Genomic DNA, 21,274 nt, shown 5'->3' with positions numbered 1-21,274 from the left:
TCCACCACGCTGGTCCAATACAGGTTGGCGGATATATTCCCTACTATGATTAACTATCGTAAGATATCAGGTGTACATAACAACCGAGACCGACGGCTTAACAACCGGGACCGACGGCTTAACTACAGGGACCGACGGCTAACAACCGGGACCGACGGCTAACAACCGGGACCGACGGCTTAACAACCGGGACCGACGGCTTAACAACCGGGACTGACGGCTTAACGTACTCTTCGAGGCACGGTGGGGAGACCCACAAGGACTGCATAAACACCCAGACCACGGCAAACATTTATATAGCCAATACAAATGTTTGTTATGTGCGGGGATCGAACCCGCAACCGAGAGCGCAACAGCCACAAACCAGTGCTGTGACCGTTGCGCCAATGCGTAGTAAATTTTTAGTAATTATTTTCAAATTAAAACTTTTATAATCTTTTGGTTTATTCTATCTAGACCGATCTAGATACTCTTCGCTTTTAAAATCCAGTCGCCACGGGCGAAGTCGCAATAAAAGCTAGTTTATCATATTACAGACAAATAAAATTTTTATGCAATTGCCAAATTAAGTATATCGTATACTTTGCCAGTTAAGGTTACTTTCCAAACTAGTTCGTTTGGCTACGCAATACTACAACTACAGAGAAGCCAGACATTCTACAAGGGACATGGAAGTTCCAGTACAATAGTAAACCCTACTTAGAATTGTTGAGTGAGGACTTTAATATGCCTATAACATACAACTATAATATACAAACATACTTTCTAAGACAAGAATAATTCTCTGAATGAAGAATAATTCTCTCCCGATAAAAACGTGTTTATTTATCTAAATTTAATATTAAATCTAAATTAATCGCCAAATAAGTCATTAAGCGTGAAAATCGAGATCAGCTGGGCCATTTTTATTTTTATTTTCTAATCCTTTGTAGAAGCTCCTTGCGGAATGAAATAATAAAAAATAAGTGCGTAGAACAATTAGAAACTTTCAGAAAACGATTAATTATAACTTTACGCGTTTCATAGTTCACAAGAGAGGACAAAATCTGTCAGGTCAGCTTGTCTCATATAATAAATTATAATGGTATAATTACGTGTTGGTGAGACGAGGCTCGTCGAAGTTAAGTTTCCCAGGCTGCTGGTATACGAGGAAGACGTAGCGATGGAGTCCAGTGTCGGGAGGGGGGCCGGAACCCACATATTGGGACAAGGTTTCGCCAGCGGCCACATTACCACCGGGGATGTTGCCCACTAACCAGTGATGCCATTCACGGAACTTGGGTTCCTTACGGGAGGGCGCGTCTGGGTCTGAAATTAAGTTAATTATTAGTTTCATTTGACAAACTTCGTAACAACGAGATGTTATTTATTTATCTTGTGTTAACGTTTTTTTCTTTACTTTTAACTAACTAAAGTGACTTTAACTGAGGTAGGACACAAGAGGAAATATCCTGCTCAAAATCTGGAGCAGCTCGACTGAAGAAGTACCTCGACCTTACAGATTAAAGCTAAATAATACTGCTTTCAAGCAGTGTTGTGATCCTGTAATAAGGTGACCAGAGCTCCTGGGGAGATTAGGTGGTAGGGCCGGCAAACGGTCTTGCGATTCTTCTGCTGTTACAGGCGTCTATAGGCTACGATAATCGCTAACAAAAAGATGAGCCTTACGCTTGCTTGCCGGCCTAGTTGTACAAAAAAAACTTTGTGTATTTGAATAGCTCTTGATTTGTCTCGATTTACCTGATAAAAGTAGGTAAATATCTGATTACTTATAAGCGGTGTCACTAGGTTTCAATATACAGACACTTTTGCATTGATGTTTAAAAGGAACATAGTTGTTCAAATGTATATTTTGTAATTTTTATTGTAAAATAAAAACACCTACTACCAGGAATCTTCTCACTTATACAAGCAAGAGTCTTTGCAAGAATGTTTTCAACGGTATACAAGTAATCTTTAGACTTCTCTTAGAATATTTTAATATGGTCAATATTATCTCTGTAATTTTTTCTTTCTTTCGTCTATTTTAACCGACTTTAAAAAAGGACGCCGATTCAACTGTTCTTTTATGTGTTTGTTGTTTTAACTTTTTACTTTCTTATTTGAAAGCTGGCGCTTGTCACCTGTTCCCAATTTTAATAAAATCTGACGAGCAGTTTTTGAATTATTCCTTATAAATATACTTTATGTAACTTATCTATAAAACGAACTGCAAAAACGTATCAGAGACCTAACAGAAGAATCGTTTGGAAATTTAGTTTTTCGGTGATATACCTACCTATAGAGGATATAATAGATGATTTTCATATTTACCAGTCATGGCCAGCACATAGTAGTTGTCGGGTTTGGCATCCCAGGAAACAGTTGGAATATCCTTCACTTGAGTGGGAGTAAGTTCGTTCCCTTGGTTAACTTCTACACCGCTTGGGTAGTTTACCTTAAAATTACAAATACCAATTATATTAAATTGTTTTTCTTGTTAATTTTAAGTTTAAAAATGTACAGGATTTTCTTAAATGTTATAGGTACACTACTATACTGTGTGGCTACGGTAGTAAAGAACCACCCCCTCTCTTCCCGAGGGTTTCGTAAGAGGCGACTAAGGGATAACACAGTTCCGCTACCACCTTGGAACTTAAAAAGCCGACCGGTGGCGGGATAACCATCCAACTGCTGGCTTTGAAATACACAGGCCAAAGACGGGCAGCAGCGTCTTCGGTGCGACAAAGCCAGCCCTGCGGTCACCAACCCCCCTGCCTAGCGTGGTGACTATGGACAAAACACATGAGTTCACGTTATTTTTGGCGTAAACTTGTGGAAGCCTTTGTCCAGCAGTGGACTGCATAGGCTGTAATGATGATGACTGAAAGTCAGTTACGCATGCGCTTAAGTCAAATTTTGTTTTCTTAGAAAATATCCGTAATTTAAGAAAGGAAACTTGATTTGGCAAATTTAACGTCTATAAGTTCAATATTTTGCTATTATACGTTTAAGAGCCATTTCACAAAAATCGGTAACAATCCGCGAAATTGTAATATTTTGACGTCGTTAATCTCAGTGGTGGATGCAATAATGTAATTTATATTCTTGAAATATAATAGAGCAACCTTTGTTGTAGTCCATAGTCAGATCAGAATTTTGATTTATATTATGTGTATAAAATTATTAACCTTTTCATCAGCCTCCTCCCTGGGTAAACGGTCGCAATGTATACTTTGAAGTCCTACTTTTCAATAACCTCTACGTTAAAACCATTTTAAAAAAATATCATAATATGTGGAATATAATTTTGTTGTCCACTATCATAGATTTTTATTCCATTTGTATCTCTATTAAACGATAAAAAAAATTTAAAGTTACGAATATTTTTAACCGACTTCCAAAAAAGGAGGAGGTTCTCAATTCGACTGTATTTTTTTTTTTTTTTTTTTTTTATGTATGTTACATCAGAACTTTTGACCGGGTAGACCGATTTCGACAAATTTTGTTTTAATCGAAAGGTGGTGTGTGCCAATTGGTCCCATTTAAATTTATTTGAGATCTAACAACTACTTTTCGAGTTATATCTAATAATGCGTTTTTACTTGACGCTTTTTTCGTCGACCTACGTTGTATTATACCACATAACTTTCTACTGGATGTACCGATTTTGATAATTCTTTTTTTGTTGGAAAGGAGATATCCCTAGTTTGGTACCGTGATAAGGAAACCAGGATCTGATGATGGGATCCCAGAGAAATCGAGGGAAACTCTCGAAAATCCGTAATAACTTTTTACTGGGTGTTCCGATTTTGATAATTTTTAATTTAATCGGAAGCTGATGTTTATCATGTGGTCACTTATAAATTTTATCGAGATCTGATAACTACTTTTTGAGTAATCGTTGATAACGCGTAGTTGCTTGACTATTTTTTCGTCGATCTACGTTGTATTACTTGTCGATGTAATTGAAGTCGGTTTTTTTTTCGTTTGCGAGCAAACACAATTATCCAAATAAGTACAATTTTAAAAGCGATATTTCTCTTAGAAAACTAAGAAATTTTAACGAACTATCTTCATCAAAGTAAACTTACATCTTTGAATATCATATCAAAAATTGACCGCTCCAGCGGGGTTCGAACCCGCGTCTCCGACGTACCGTGTCGGCGCTCTAGCCAATTAAGCTATGGAACGATACACCCGCTCGAGCGAAATTTTCGATATGATAATTTTAAATTACGGTTTAAGCGAACCGTGGCGCCGTCTATAGTGAGCTCTTTACAGAAACCCGTAACTAGTCAAAGATTTTCATTGTAATATGAAACTTTGAATAGTTACGGGTTTCTGTAAAGAGCTCACTATAGACGGCGCCACAGTTCGCTTAAACCGTAATTTAAAATTATCATATCGAAAATTTCGCTCGAGCGGGTGTATCGTTCCATAGCTTAATTGGCTAGAGCGCCGACACGGTACGTCGGAGACGCGGGTTCGAACCCCGCTGGAGCGGTCAATTTTTGATATGATATTCAAAAATGTTTAGAACTCCTAATGTGGGTAACACAAAAATAAAATCTTAGATATTAAACTTACATCATTAAGGAATACAAAAAAAATAATAAAAAGATGTAATTATTTTTAATACATTTTATATTAAATAATAAAAAGATAGTATATATTGCCACGCATCAAGCCCGGTAAATCAGTCGAGCGCTAGCGCTCTTAGAGGTAAGGTCCACGCCAAATTCTGCGCAGCCGTCTCTTTCGCTCACACGCGCCAAGCGCCTGTTGTTATAGCGGATAAAACGCATTTGATACTTTCATAATAAAATATAAATAAAATAAACATATTACGAAAATGACTGTAAAATAATATAATGATAATTTCTGTAAACAAATGTATAATTTAATTTTCTTTTCTCACACTATCAATACAAATAGGCATTTCAATCTGTTTGTCCTGTTATTTGTTAATTAATATGTTTGTCGGTGTCGATGTCATTAAATGCTTTTTTATTCATATCGTAAATATTAGATTCATTCGTAAACTGAAAAAACTAAATCAATTTAAAAAAAATTGTTTCATAAAATTGATTTTTTAATTTTATTTTAAATTTATTGATTGTTGTTATATAACATACTTGAAATTTTTAACAAATTAATTATGTAAAAAACATTTTATACCATAGTTATAATTTTTATTATACATCAGAAAATGATCACGATGGTCTTTTGGTTGTCACACTATACGTACTAGCACAAAGATCGCGCGGCTCGTACGACTCGCGCGATGCGACCAAATTTACCTAAACTTGCAGAGCGTAAAATTGTGAAATGGCTCTTAACCAATATAATAAACTAGCTGGTAAACGCAAATTTGTCGTGCAGAGAAAGAAATGAAAACGATCAGAACTAAAAATATACTTTCCTATGGAGAACAATCTAATAAACCTCATAAAGACATGGACAAATTCTTATCGACCTCAAATCATACTCTCAGGTAACTCGGTATGAGAATTTGGACTAAGTTTGTCCTTGTTATGAGGTTTGTGATATTTTTTTCATAAGATTTGGGTTCATTTTCGTAAAAACACATGGCGCTTATATAAAACGGTATTTCATTCAAGTTAAGTATATCAAGGTTTTTTTTTATATAAGGGTCAGATATCAAAGGAAAAAAAAATAACTGAATTCTATTTTAGTCTTTTTGTAGTGTGTGCAGAATGGCACGTTTCATTTTTATAGATATGTTTATATTATAAATAATAATTAACGATTTTTTTACATATTTTTTAACGATTTTAGTCTTATCCCTACCAACTTTCATGTAAAAAACTACTTCAGTTAGAATAGTTTTTTTGAAGTCAAAGGAATAAATCATAAAGTTCCTGCCTACCATAATCAGAAAATAAGCATTAATTGTTTAACGACAATCGCAAGAAGTAGGTACCTACTACCATACCTTTATTGAGGAAATAGAATAATTTCTGATTCGGAAGATAAGTGAAATAAACCTACTTAGAAGATTTTGATGTCAAGACCACATAATCTATATATTAATACGTGAAGTAAAAACATTGTACCGCTTTTTACGAAAATTGCGTAGACGGAGGAGTATGAAATTTTGCAGCACACTTATAGTTTATATGGAGGAGTGCAGAATGCTAATATATATTTTTAATTATTGGTAAAAATATATTAAATCAATAAAAAACACAACTACCATGTAATTGACAGAAACGCATATTTTACTCTTTTGTTGATTGTCAAAGTCTGTAGGCAAATAGAAAAAAATTTAAAACAGGTTCTTTATTTGCACAATGTTTTAGTTTTCTTTAATTTAAATTTTTAATTCTGGTCGAATTCCGACCACTGGGCGACCACTAGTTATGAAATAAATGTGGTTACATTTTAATTCTACATACAGAAATATAAGAAAATGTAATTTGCTTAACGGAAACCACCACTTAGTTATAAATTAGCTTAAAAAAAATTGAAAACCAAAGGTTATCGTATTTAATGGTATGGGTTGTAGTTATTGGCGAACTTCATTGAAATAAGTACAAACAGCGTATTTTAAATACTTATTTAGATCGTACAGTTATTACGAAATCGTTTCAAATAATATCAAGACACAAAAAGCTAATAATAATCACTGTTATAAGTTTTACCTAAAAAACGAAAACATTGTATTACCAATACATATAATTAAAATGTAACGGGTCGCTGTTTGTATATGGAAGATAGATGAGAAATAATATTATTCGGTCCTTTATCAACCCAAAGCAATGATTGTTAGAATTATTGTCTGTTTCTCTGTGCGTTTGTGCACGCTAATCTCAGAAACATCTTATCCGATTTAGATGTACTTTATATTGTGGTAAGCTTCACTTAACATTTAGTGCTTGTTGCATGTCAATCGGTTCATAAATTAAAAAGTTATACCAATTGAAGGAATCACGTTGAACATGTAAATACCCAAACGGCGGTATTTATAATCCAAAATAAACCAAAACATATATCTAAAAAGTGCTGTCCTAAGTCAATATTCTACGCGGACGAAGTCTTAGGCACAACTAGCTATTAAAATATATTTTAAGGACATCCTAAAAACCTATTTCTAGACTTTTGACTGTACTCAACTTTGTTACTTTTGTACGCAACTACGTTGTTCTTCCACTTTTACCTCATACTTTTATTCATACCGCATAATTTTTCACCGTGTGTACCGATCTTGATGTGAATCTCTGGAAATTTGTATCACGATTCTTAATTTTTCAAAATTTAATAAGATTATACACGTATTTAATACAATATACTTTAAACTTTGCGAAGAAATTGCGTGTTGCAGTCTAATACAATTTCACCAAAGTTAATAATTAAAAGTTATTTATAGTAAATTCTAATATCTTATGAGTTGTCTTTTAACTGAGGTAGGGCACAGCAGGAATTTCCTGCTCAAAATATGGAGCAGCCCGACTGGGGTAGTACGTCGACCTTATAGAAGATCACAGTTAAATAATACTGTTTTCAAGCAGTATTGTGTTCCTGTTGGTAGTAAGGTGACCAGCCGGCCTAGCATGCATACAACGAGATATCTCTTGACGAGAGAGAGAGATAATGTCTACATCGAGTATTTTCTCGATTACCCTAACATGCGCACTACGAGAGACAAAATTCTCTTCCGAAGACTTCGCCTTGTCGAGTAGAGAAACATTATCAACCATAATCACAACTGAATATCATTCTTATTTCTTATGTCGTAAAGTTGAATTTACAAGGTTATTGACCAATCGTGCCAAACCGGGATGAGCCAACGTTTATATAATTTCAAACGAGTGTTTTATTTAACAATGTTCTCGGCCTTTTGGTTAAGATAAAAAGTGTATATCTAATTTAAAAAATCTAATATGGATAATAAAACGGCGTAATTAAATGAATTTAATTATATATGTAAAACAATATGCTCGTGTTGTGCTTTATATCTTGTCGCACATTAGATAATTGTAATTCTATCACGCATTGTTTTATTTATTTATTTATTTTTTTAATTTTTAAAATTTTTTGAATTTTTGTTTTTTTTTTTTTTTTTTTGATTATTGATTTTACTTTTATTCTATTTAATTTTATTTTTACTTATTGATTTTTTTAATATAATTTTGTTTTGTTTTTTATTCTGAATGTTGTCTTGTCTTGTTGTACTAACCCAATATGGACTTATACTTTGGTCTGAAATAAAGTATTATTATTATTTAGAATAAGAAGCAACATGGCGCAAATACGTTTTTTGTGTCATTATATGGCACACTTCACTCGACTTTTCGCATTTCCCGCTCTTCGTATACCGAAATTATATAATTATAATAAGGAAACGCCATGGTATACAAAAAATAGGCACCCGGTTTTATTTATTTTTTATTTATCATCTTTCTCGTCGATAATATTGAAAACGAGAAGTTTCTCTTCCTAAAACGACAAAATTCGACAAAATTACGATGTCATGTTAGCTTCCGTGGAGATAAATATCACAGATCACTAAAATTTAATGATTATCTCTTCTATTGACGTAACGAGAAGAGTATCGCGTGCACGCATGTTAGCTACTGTAGACATAAAGAGATAATACGAGAAAAGGGGTAGACAAAATTTTGTCGTGGCGCGCATGCTAGGCCTGCTGAGCTCCTGGGGGGATTGGGGATTTGGTCGGCAACGCGCTTGCGATGCTTCTGATGTTGCAGGCGTCTATAAGCTACGGTAATCTCTTACCATCGGGTGAGCCTTACGCTTGTTTGCCGACCAAGTGATATAAAAAAAAAGTTGCCTCCGAGTTTACGTATAAAAGTGGAAGAATTTGGTTGCCACTACGAGATTGAAAATACTTTTGCCTAGCATCTAAAATTAGAGTTTATAAGGTTGAAAACATCACACAATTAAATCTTAGATTAAAACCGCAGCTAAAATTTATTAATCAATAATAATCGAAAGAACCACTCGTGTTTGTTGTGATACCGCCAGATTAAATACCTCCGATGTTGTTTACTAGTAGACAACATATAGTAGTAGCTTAATTTCGTTGCTAGACATCATTTTGATATATACTCCGTATGTCCGTTTTTTATCTGAAATGTGTCGTTAGTAAGCAACATTAAAGTTTCATGGATAATTGAGAACGTTCGTTAATGTTGAATTATCCATAATTTACTAAAAAAAGTAAATAACCTAGTTAAATTGTCCGTGGATTAGAAGGCCATCCACAAATTACTTCACACGTTAAGGGAGGGGGAGGGGGGTCAACGAAGTGTGATATTGTGTCAAGAAGTGGGGAGGGATATAAAACTTTGTGATAGATATGCAATTACCGCAGCCTATAGATGTATGGGCAACACACATGAGTTCACACCATTTTTGGCGTGAACTTGTGGAGGCATATGTCCAGCAGTGGACTGTGATAGGCTGAAACGATGATGATGATAGAATTATGCAATACTAGAAGTATCGCAAGCGCCTTGCCGACCGTAGCAATGACGACAAAGAAAATATAAATAAAATTCTCTTACGGCAATTTTTTTTTAATGTAATAATCAAACTTGTCAAACTACAATTACCATTTATAGTAAACTGTTTTTAATGTCACTTTTTTATGATTCTCATCTATGAATGTAGAATTAAGATAAAACTATTGCTCATTCCATTAGTACTAGAATCGTCATATTTTAAAAGTAATTTTATTTTGTCGCCATAATAAAATTACTTTTATTAGTTCTACTGACACCACATACACATTTTGCCCATCTTCCTTTTCACAGTTCCTTTTTTATTTAGAACTACATAAAGGTATAGATCTATCTATAAAATAACTACTTATGTAGTGCACGCTGATATAGATATCAACAATATCACAATACAAGTATGCATTTACTGGCGGTATATCTTGCAAACCTGTGTAAAATGTATGTAATTTATCGTCAATTGCGCCATAGATCATACTCGAAAATAAATGCAGCTTGCATTCGCAAACATCTGCCTTTAATTAAAGAAAAAATAATATCTAATAATAGACGATTGTACCTACCACCAGTTTCTTAAAATAGCTTCATTGCCGCATTCTTACTGTTTCTGTATGAGTATTTTATGGAGCTCATGATAGAATCAGATCTTACTAGAATACTTTCTTATCGCAGCTCAAAATAGTTTAATCAAAGTCTATCGAAGTACTTATCTTATTTAACCACGTTATTCTAAGCCAAACCAGATTTTTAAACGATTTTTTGTCCCATATAGACTCTAAGAAATATTTTTAAGCATAATATATTCTCATTAAGCTCATTAGAGTGGAGCTGTAATAATTTATCAACATCGATATCGATACGACATCGAAGCCGCCTTAGTGGGTTTATTGCAAAATTGGATTTTATTTGAAAAAGTATTTGACGGGAGAACCCCTAATGAGAAAAAATACGTAGGTATACATATAATTATTTCATCACGATTATACTTACGTACGTACGTTAGCTTATTTCATATATAATTGTTTTCCAAAATATAACAAATGTGCACACTAAAAAAGCAAAGCGCATTAAGTAACAATTTAATAGTATAGAAGCAACACAATTTGAAAAAAAAAATATGTTGAATTTTATATATTTTCTAGTTCATGATTTTTTTTTAAATTTTTTTGATTGGTTCTTAATTAAGTACAGAAAAGTATTTAGGAAATTTAGTATTTTAAAATAACAAAAACCGTAAAATAAAATAAATCAAAGAAAATAATGATAATAATAATTCAAACTTAAGTGAAAAAAAAACGTCTTTATTTATTTTTGTCCATAATATAAAATTACATAAATAATTTTAAAAAAGTTTACTAGTAATATATTAGTTTTACAAATGTTATATTATACAGTCGTGTGACTGATATTACGTCACTTCCGTTATATATTTTTCTTATGGTTTGAGTATCACATTTTTTTCAGTTCGGTCGCCCAGCCAAATGTCAAGCCTGCCGTAAGGAACTTCGTTCCAAAAACTAATATTGATGATCTTAATTTACAAATCTAATTTGTCGCTTTCATACGTTGTACGAGCGTAATAATTTTGTTACATTTCTAAGTAACGGTATGGATAAATATAACGCTAAAAATAACGTTAAATTAGTCAATACCGATAAACTGGCTCCAAAATAACGTTATTTAAGCCACCGTTATTCCATAAATAACGTTGTCTGCCGAGACAAATTAACGTTACTGAATTTTTAACGGTATTCCCGGCCGGTTTTTTACAGCCCTCTATACAAATTGTATCAAAAATCTATCGCTAGTTGGCTAAGCCAGAGACATTTATTGAATCCGGCCATAAATATAAAATATATAATAAAACATACATAATTCTGAGAGATCGTAGTTAGTTGTGTGCCGTTTGTGAACTTGGCAATGAATCTATACTAATATTATAAAGCTGAAGAGTTTGTTTGTTTGTTTGTTTGAACGCGCTAATCTCAGAAACTACTTTTCCGATCTAAAAATTCTTTTTGTGTTAGATAGCCCATTTATCGAGGAAGGTTATAGGCTATATATCATCACGCTAAGACCAAACGGAGCGGAGCACCAATGAAGAATGTTTCAAAATCGGGGGTTGTTTTTTTCCTTTTGAGAGCTTCCGCTGCGTGCGCTATGAAAACAGTCAAAGTTTCGCAAAAATCATGTATCACAGAATTGATCCTCTTTAAAAGTTCTAAAAAAAAGTCCGCTACAGTATATATCTATCTTTTAAGGTTGGCTAACTATAACCTTTTTTATGCTAACCAAGTTTGTTCTAAAATAATACATTATTTGCGAAGATGTTCTTGTAAACACGATATTAATCCTTATCTAAATAAATACGTTATTCATCACAAGTATTTAATTTAAAACAAAATAGCCTTGTACATAATTCGATTTCAATGAGTAGCTCAGGAGATATCACAGTTTTAAAATAACATCGCAGCAAAATAATGATCAAGTATTGCGCGCGCCTCTGTTCCACGCGGACGAAGTCGCGCGCAGAAGCTAGTAACTTTATAAGGCTAAAACCATCATGCGAACCCTAATGTGTATGACCTCCATTAATTTTGAAACCTTACTACGGTAACTTATTTATATATATATATATTAGAGATGCCACGAATATTCGGCAATTATTCGGTATTCGGCTATTCGGCCTCTTTTTTTCGCTATTCGGTATTCGGCCGAATATGGTTAACCATTTGGCCGAATACCGAATAGCAATTTTTTTATTACTTACTAACTGTTTTTCCGCGACTTCGCGTAAATTATAGCCCGTGTCCTTTCTAAGGCTCTAGAGTATCTGTGTACCAAATTTCATTTAAATCGGTTCAGCAGTTTGGGCGTGAAATCATGATAAACAGATTCACTTCCTTATTTATGATAAAATACAGAAAGGATTACCAAATAAATTATGAAAAAACTCAAAATATTACTCACAAAGATATTTATTTAACCAAAAAAGAACAAACAAATTAATATTTAAAATCTACCAGTGGTAAGAAACAAACACAACAAACAAACTGCCAGTTTATTATCTTCACTATAAATTTTATAATAGTTCCAAATAGGAGATTTCTTATTAAATTGCTTCATTTTGCTTTTTTCGAACAAACGATGATATTTGTTATGGTAATCAATCACGTTAAATGTTATATTTTAGTACACACATGAAAATATGAAACAAAACCGCCCGCGCCTACCAAACGTATTAGGTACTTCAGCGATGCAAGTTTAAGCTCGTACGGTGACGAGTTGTGTCTTGTCGCCCGCGAAAAGTACTAAGTGTGGCCGAATATTCGGCTGCCGAATGTTCGGCGCTTCGGCCAAGAGCCTCGCCGAACATTCGGTATTCGGTATTCGGCAAAATTACTATTCGTGGCATCTCTAATATATATATATATATATATATAGTCTTATTAATATACCGGGTGATTTTGAAAGCGTTTTGGAAACGAAAATTTTGAATTATTTATCAATAACAGAACCTATATATAACGTTAATTTAATAATATATGTATTTTTTTTTCATCAAAGTCGATATTCATATCGTTTACAGATAAAAAGTGAGAACCAGTAGTAGCGCTACACGGTAGGTACATTCTAAAAATAGAAATACTATACGTTTTAATAGCGAGTCACAAAATCGTATTAGCCAATAAAAACAAAGCTACCGAGTTGCGCCGGAGTCGACCAATGACGGCGTTGCTCACTTGTCCTTGTAATCGTCGGCGTCCCGCGTCCCTGGCTTTCAGTCGGTCAGTAATACCATAGCGGTACATGCGTAAACAAGGTCAAGGACGTTTAAATTATTATTCGCCGGAGTTTGAAGATGTTCTTGAGTACTTCGAGCGCGATCCCTGGCGGAGGACAAGGATGGCAGCAAGAGAATTCGATGTTAGCCAAAACTTCGTATGGAAGATATTACGTACACAAGGATTACACCCGTATCATTTTCGTAAGGCTCACGTAATAAACAACGCACCGGAAAGAATCGCCTTTTGCCAGTGGTTGTTAAATAATACAAACGACAACATACTCTGGACGGACGAGTCACTGTTTACTCGAGTGGGACTATACAATGTGCACAATGAGCATTACTGGGCTCTAATTAACCCCCACTTGATACGAGAAAACCATCACCAGCCGGCCTAGCATGCATACAACGAGATATCTCTTGACGAGAGAGAGAGATAATGTCTACATCGAGTATTTTCTCGATTACCCTAACATGCGCACTACGAGAGACAAAATTCTCTTCCGAAGACTTCGCCTTGTCGAGTAGAGAAACATTATCAACCATAATCACAACTGAATATCATTCTTATTTCTTATGTCGTAAAGTTGAATTTACAAGGTTATTGACCAATCGTGCCAAACCGGGATGAGCCAACGTTTGTATAATTTCAAACGAGTGACACATGTTTTATTTAACAATGTTCTCGGCCTTTTGGCTAAGATAAAAAGTGTATATCTAATTTAAAAAATCTAATATGGAAAATAAAACGGCGTAAGTAAATGAATTTAATTATATATGTAAAACAATATGCTCGTGTTGTGCTTTATATCTTGTCGCACATTAGATAATTGTAATTCTATCACGCATTGTTTTTTTTTTTTTTTTTTTTTTAATTTTTAAAATTTTTTGAATTTTTGAATTTTTTTTTTTTTTTTGATTATTGATTTTACTTTTATTCTATTTAATTTTATTTTTACTTATTGATTTTTTTAATATAATTTTGTTTTGTTTTTTATTCTGAATGTTGTCTTGTCTTGTTGTACTAACCCAATATGGACTTATACTTTGGTCTGAAATAAAGTATTATTATTATTATTATTTAGAATAAGAAGAAATTACCGAAATTATATAATTATAATAGGGAAAAGCCATGGTATACAAAAAATAGGCACCCGGTTTTATTTATTTTTTATTTATCGTCTTTCTCGTCGATAATATTGAAGACGAGAAGTTTCTCTTCCTAAAACGGCAAAATTCGACAAAATTACGATGTCATGTTAGCTTCCGTAGAGATAAATATCACAGATCACTAAAATTTAATGATTATCTCTTTTATTGACGTAACGAGAAGAGTATCACGTGCACGCATGTTAGCTACTGTAGACATAGAGAGATAATACGAGAAAAGGGGTAGACAAAATTTTGTCGTGGCGTGCATGCTAGGCCTGCAGGTTCGTTTCAGTGTGAACGTGTAGGCCGGTATTATTAACGACCAACTAATAGGGCCTATTTTTATTGAAGGTCATCTAACCGGCAATTCATACTTAGAGATGTTAAGGAGAGTAATATCTGAGTTAGTAGACGATGTACCTGGACAGTGAGTTTAGTGATAGGTGGATAGGTCGAGGAGGACCTGTGTCTTGGCCACCTGGAAGTCCTGACTTAACGCCCCTGGATTTTTTCTTGTGATCGGAAATAAACAGTTATACACGTCAGTCAATATGAAAGCTGTGATGATTTACGCATTGCGATAGTGGACGCTTTTGATAAAGTGAAAAGTGATCAAGACACATTAAGAAAATTCTGTGGCCATAGGTCAGAATATGATAAATACAAATTCATTACTTTACAGGACGAGCAATTAAATTATTGAGGAATCTTGAGGGCACTGTTTTAATATGACACACTCGATATATGAAAAAGAAATGATGTTCAAAAATAAGGAAATGTATTACTAATTTGTAAAAATACTTATTATTGGTTGTGGAATGTGTAGTATTTATGTATTTTTTTCTTTTTTAAAGTAAGGTTGCACTTGTCACATTGTGATCAAAAGAAGTAGGTAGTTATCATGTTATGATCTTAAATGAAAAAATATGAAAAAAAAAATTCTTTATTTAAATTGAAAGTAATACAACAAAATGACAATGCAGTATATTTGGCATATACCATTGCGCTTGAAGCAGCATTAAAAAAAAGATAATATACTCATTAAAAGAATAATTTCTATTCTGAATCGGAATCACAATCACTAATATGTGATGTGTCTACTACGTCGTTGTCAGACTTTATTACATTCTTATAGAAATCGTGGTATATCGGGTCAATGTACTGTAATAAAGACAGAATATCGTTGTGTTTTTCTTTACTTATTAATAATGGCTGATTGTACGCCTTACGAATATCCAGCACTGGCTGATTATTGCGACTGGCTCTGACTTTCCTCTTCATGTCACATATTTTAAACTCGTCTTCCACTCGCAGTGAATACTTAAAAGAAAAGAAACAAGGATGTTCCTTCTCGACACGTATCCAAAATATATTACGCCACAGAAAAGGATCGTTATTCTGATCTTTGGTCTTCTTTATAAGCGATTGCTTTAGAATGCTTGAAAATGCGAAAATATCATCTTGTGACAATTCTATTACAGTGAACTTACTGCTGACCATTCTCACAAGCATGTACCAGTCATTTGGAATTGAAATTCTTCCATTATATTTCTTCTTGGTACGCTCGATTGAGGCATGGTCAGCATCACATTCTAAATGTGTGTGACCAGGAACCAGAAATTTATGATCTATAGTCTTCAAACCAACTTTCTGCGTAAGTATGTAGTTATATACAACAGGTAATGTGTTGTTGCGGGTTTGCCCAGGACATGTATCTGAATAAATAATAACTTGCTCTGTTTCTTCGGGCAAACTCATTATGAACATTTTTAGACAAGATGCTATTTCGTCGGCACCACGCTGCGCAATAGCTTCATGCCACATGAAACAAGTAGTTTTCCCAGTGTTACAATTTCTGACTGTAAAATTAAATGTCCATAACTTCCTTTTGTAAAATGCTACACTAGTATTTAAGTATGGTGTAGCGAGACATTGTTGTAAATCACACACAGCGACAACGATAGTATTCCCTGAAGACTGGGCACGTTGTTTATCGAAAGATTTACATTCGTAATGGAAATTTGCTTTATCCTGATGAGCGACGTGTTCGTCGTGTAGCTTCATTTTCTCAGTGTCATTTATTGTAATTTTTATTTTTGCTACAAATGTATCACAAGTATGGCAAGTATCGTTATGTGGCTTTTTAAATTTTAAATTGAATGTATTAAAAATATTCCTATATGTAGAAAGGCTGACTACTTTTGTAGTTATGTTGTCCATGGTATGTTGTTCTAGGTATAAGTTATACATTTTTTGTAAATTTAACCCAGTCTCAAGGTATTTTTTCGTAGTGTGTCGTCTTGAATAGTGGCTTTCGTATGCAGGGAAATTAGAAATATGTTTACGTACATAGTCTATTGCTTCATTTGAATGTTTAATTTTTGGCTCATGTCTGCCTCTTTCATCCCGTCCAATGATACCTGTAGCTGACTTTTTCTTTTTGTTAATTATGCCATTCACAAAACCACGATTCTCACCATACACGTTAAGAAAACAGCGTTGACAAACTTTTACTAAATTTCCTTCATTTTCAATAGAGTACTCTACAGATACTTCCCTTTTCTTTTTGTTTTCAACCTGTTTAACTCTATTTGGCTGTGTCAATAGTATGTGATTACTCAAATGTAAACGTTGCATATCTCTGGTTTCCATAGCGCGATAATCCGTAAAAACTTTTTGTAATTGTGCATTTGTAAATTTAGTTTTACATTTTAATCTGCATTCTTTTAGTACACCTACAGATTTACCCAATATTTTTTTCCCCGCTTGATTTATGTATTCTTCCCCCTTTTTTATTTTTTCTGTTCTTTCCTTACGTAGTTTTCTTTGCATCATACCGACACCACGTTTCCTTTTTCCTCTAACGTCATCCTGTGTTTGAGAAACCAATACTGAGACAGCAATGCTCCCAATACTTCTAGGGGTAGATGTCTGGCTAGATGACGATGATGACACGTGTTCGTCATGTGTACCAGCAGGAATCCAAGTACAATCCTTCACATCGTCATCAGAACTATATTCGCCGAGAGAAGTACGATCAGAACTATAAGCTCGATTACCTGACGGGCCAGACAAAGATGGCAAAATATCCTGCTGAGCTACTGGAGTACCTGACGGGCCGGGCAGAGATTGCAAGATATCCTGCTGAGCTAATGGAGTAGGATCTCTCACACTTTGTTTCACAGCTAAATCCTAAAATGAAAAAAAAAGTTAGTCCTCGATGCCCGTATTTTATATTTTAAACAATTACCCACTTAAACTAACGGTCATTATGTTTTGTTCAGAGTTAATTTAATATAAAATACATACTAGGCCCAAGCAGTCATATCAATTTTTACAATACTGCTCACTAAAATGCCTACTTACTCTCGCAAGGAACACTGACACGCTTTCAATAAAGTAACAATAAAAATAATTTAAACATACCTCTGAATCTTCTTGCCCCATAGCTAACTCCAACAGCTTCTTACAGCGAGCACTCATCATTTAAACAGTAATTATAACCTACATTAATGTTGCTTCACCGGCGAAATAACGAAAACTAACAATAAACTGCGAAGTGTGCGGTACGCGAAACAATCATGATACAACACGATATGACATGTTTCCCGCCAATCGAGTAATTTTTGATCATAAGCTGATAAGTGTGCTCTTGTCATATTCTGATCAATAAAAAGCGCGTTCTCCTTTCGGTCAGATCTAAATAAAATCACTTATCGCAATATGATCAAGACAAAAGTTGAAATATAAAAGTTATCATAATTTGATTAATATTCAATACAGCAGTAATATTTTGCATGTAGTTATCCTGATATGACTATATGAAAGAGCATCTTTTAGAGATAATTCCTATATTAATAAGTCATATTGAGCAAAAATGCACTTATCATATTCTGACCTATGGTCACAGAATTAAAAGACAATTGTATTAAACGCGTACGTTTGTGTATTGAACGCAGCGGACTCCATTTTGAGCAGTTGCTTCGATACAGAGAAGTGTAAATAGTGTAAATAAACTGTTAATAGGTATGTAAGTTAATTATTCTATAGAAAACTCCGATTTTTTAAATACGCCTGAAGTTTATACCTACAGTCCGTTTATAAATTGATTTGTTGTGAAAAGAACAATCGTGGTTAATAATCGAAAAGAAGTTTAAATAAAATAGGTATTTCTGACGGTCCTAAGCCCGTGTTAAGTATGAAGGACAAACGAGTCTATCTACGTAAGTACTCGCTAGCTCGCGCCTATAGGTATACTTTTATCAACCGAAACGCGCACGGACGTGTTTCTTTCATATAAAATAATGAATGAATGATCAGTGCCTTACTACTTTCCAAGTCGATCGAATAAAAATGAATATTAAAATTGAAACTTTTTTTTAGTCAACATTACAATTGATATATCCATTTTTATATGTACTATAGATGATTCCAAAGTAAAATATTTCGTTTCCAAAACGGTTATAAAATCACCGTGTATACAGCGTGACTGGTGAATTACTATCAATATTTACAGAGGATACTCGGTACATGATTCTCATTCGAATTATGTAAAAAAAATAGGTACTTAATTTTTGACAATATTCCCACACATTTCAATTTAAATAAATGAAATGTAGACATATTAATTTTCAGCCATAATGGCGGCGCGTGCGGCCTTGGCCTTGTACCGTGCCGCTTGCCGCCGCCCGCCGCAACCCCCGCCAATTCTAATTCCTCCCTAAATTCGATTAGTAGGTCACTAGGTCAGTTGGGCGAGCGCCGCCATAAGGTTTGTACGCTGAAGTACGTCCATCTTTCAATGCGCGCGCGCCTAGTGATCGATCTTACGCGTATACCTAATATGTCTCGTGTGAATGTGACCTGTCATAAGTAATTAGGTATGGCTTATCAATACACAAATGCAGTGTACTTAAAAGTGACCCGTTCGTGTTATATCATGTAAAAGACAATAAGTATGGTTGGTTCATTTATTACGTAAGACGATTTAGGGGGAGAGGGGGTCGATCATGTCTTTAGTCTCGATAGTTCTTAGGTAAAATTACAAAAATGCACAAAGTGAAAATACCTTGAAAAATCGCGGACAACCGCGCGAGTGCCGACTAGTTGTCACTTGCTTTCGTAAACAACATTCGTTATTTCGTTGATAAATTTTAATATTGTAGTTGAATGTGTAGTTTTTTTTGTTAAGCTTCTGGACTGAAAATCTTATGTCGGTAAAGATCATAATTAAAACCAAAGTTTATTACTACCAAAAAATAAAAATTATTAGTACCTACCTAAAGTACAAATAAAAATAAACATTGAAACAAATCAAACGTGTATTCATTTTTTCGTTTAGATTCTTACGTAATAAATTAATATTTATCAAATTATCAAGGGGAATATTTATCAAGGGGAAGGGGTCGGCCTAATCTTATTTTGGTATTTTTGCCTGTCCTAAGCTAAAATTAAAGTATGAAGGGGGATTGGATCATACTGGTTTATCAAAAGTAGCCTGCTACCCTGTTAACACTTGGCGGTGTTTGGACGTAGGTAAACGACCGCGCGATAACTAAATGTACCTATACCTACACACCTGCTTTGTGACGACTGCGCAGCTAGGGCGTCCAGACGACGCGTAATTAGCGAGATAACTGTTGGTTAACTTTACTTAGAAGTTTATGAATATTTATTTTATATGTAATTTTTTTTCGTCATATATGATCCTCAAATAACACGTCCTCAAATATTGATACTAATTCACCAGTCACCCTGTATATAGTTTTAGGTACCTAAATAATTATTAAACATACTAAAGTAACATTGTTTATCAAGACTACAAAATAAAATTGAAAGGATAATATAATAATAAAAAGACATTGCTAATTGTAAAGGTTGCTTAAAACCGATTTCCATAAAACATTGGAGTTGTTTTTATTTTTTATATACAAAATTCGTATCACAAGGTTAGTATGCTAATACTCTTCCGAAACGGCTGGACCTCTTGTTATGAAATTTTGTGTGCACATCGGGTAGGTCTGAGAATCGGGCCAACATCTATTTTTTCATACTCCTAAGTTACAAGGGGGGGGGGGGATTAAGGGGTTAATAATATACCTATAGCCTATAGGGCAAAACGTTTGCTGGGTCAGCTAGTGTATTATAAAAAAAAAAAAAACAGTAGATATCTCCTTTTGAATTACATTTTCAAAAGCACCCTAATAATATACAATTGTAAAATATAAAAATACATGTAACAAAAACATGATATATAAAATAATTCACAAAATATGTAATTTATCTTTTCCCTGATAAAACATTGTCACAGTAAGATAAATGAGAATAAACAATGACATTCCTCGACTGATTCGCGAATATATTTTATGAACGATCTCACAATATTGAATTACTAACTTACCTTAATTTCACCAGCAGGAGCCTTGGGTACAACGTCCGGTACCACGCCGTGCGCTTCGAAAGCCTTCGCTACAGACGACATCCTCCTTCCTAGCACCCTAAAATTGATCATAGTGCTCTCTGCTAATAACAAAACAATCGCTAATCTTAACAGACGTCCCATTGTTTTCGGACAGGACAATCACAAATAAGATTACACAACTGACTTCGATGGCTGACGGCCGTCAAATGACAAGGTTTAGCACATAGCGCCTGCATTCAATGTAAAAACTACTTTTCTATTGAATGCAGACGGGTGGAAAAGTTACGGTATATTAGCTGACTAAATTTCGGTGAAGCTAGTAAGCATTATAACAATGTATGGTATCAATATATTATTAGGGAATAACAACTAGATATGTTAATCATTAAATATATTATATTGAAGATACAGCTAAAGTTGACAGTATTC

General features: G+C 34.0%; 1 protein-coding gene across 4 annotated transcripts in view; it reads right to left on the bottom strand.

The window, feature by feature from the left end:
• Positions 1-21,274, bottom strand: part of LOC123663517 (phosphatidylethanolamine-binding protein homolog F40A3.3-like) — a 36,419-nt gene that overhangs the window by 11,840 nt on the left and 3,305 nt on the right. The window contains exons 2-4 of one of the 4 annotated variants that reach the window (XM_045598190.1): positions 20,825-20,946; positions 2,314-2,437; positions 1,095-1,308 (exon numbers count right to left, since the gene is read on the bottom strand). In XM_045598190.1, coding sequence (XP_045454146.1) covers positions 1,095-1,308; positions 2,314-2,437; positions 20,825-20,935 — 449 coding nt within the window. In that variant the 5' untranslated portion in view covers positions 20,936-20,946. Of the gene's footprint in view, positions 1-1,094; positions 1,309-2,313; positions 2,438-20,824; positions 21,049-21,274 lie in introns of those variants that run through there. The other 3 variants (XM_045598191.1, XM_045598192.1, XM_045598189.1) reach the window with 3 other exon arrangements.

Source organism: Melitaea cinxia, chromosome 20, assembly GCF_905220565.1.
Source record: "Melitaea cinxia chromosome 20, ilMelCinx1.1, whole genome shotgun sequence".
NCBI classification, from domain to species: domain Eukaryota; kingdom Metazoa; phylum Arthropoda; class Insecta; order Lepidoptera; family Nymphalidae; genus Melitaea; species Melitaea cinxia.
This window is presented reverse-complemented; position numbering and strand designations above follow the sequence as displayed.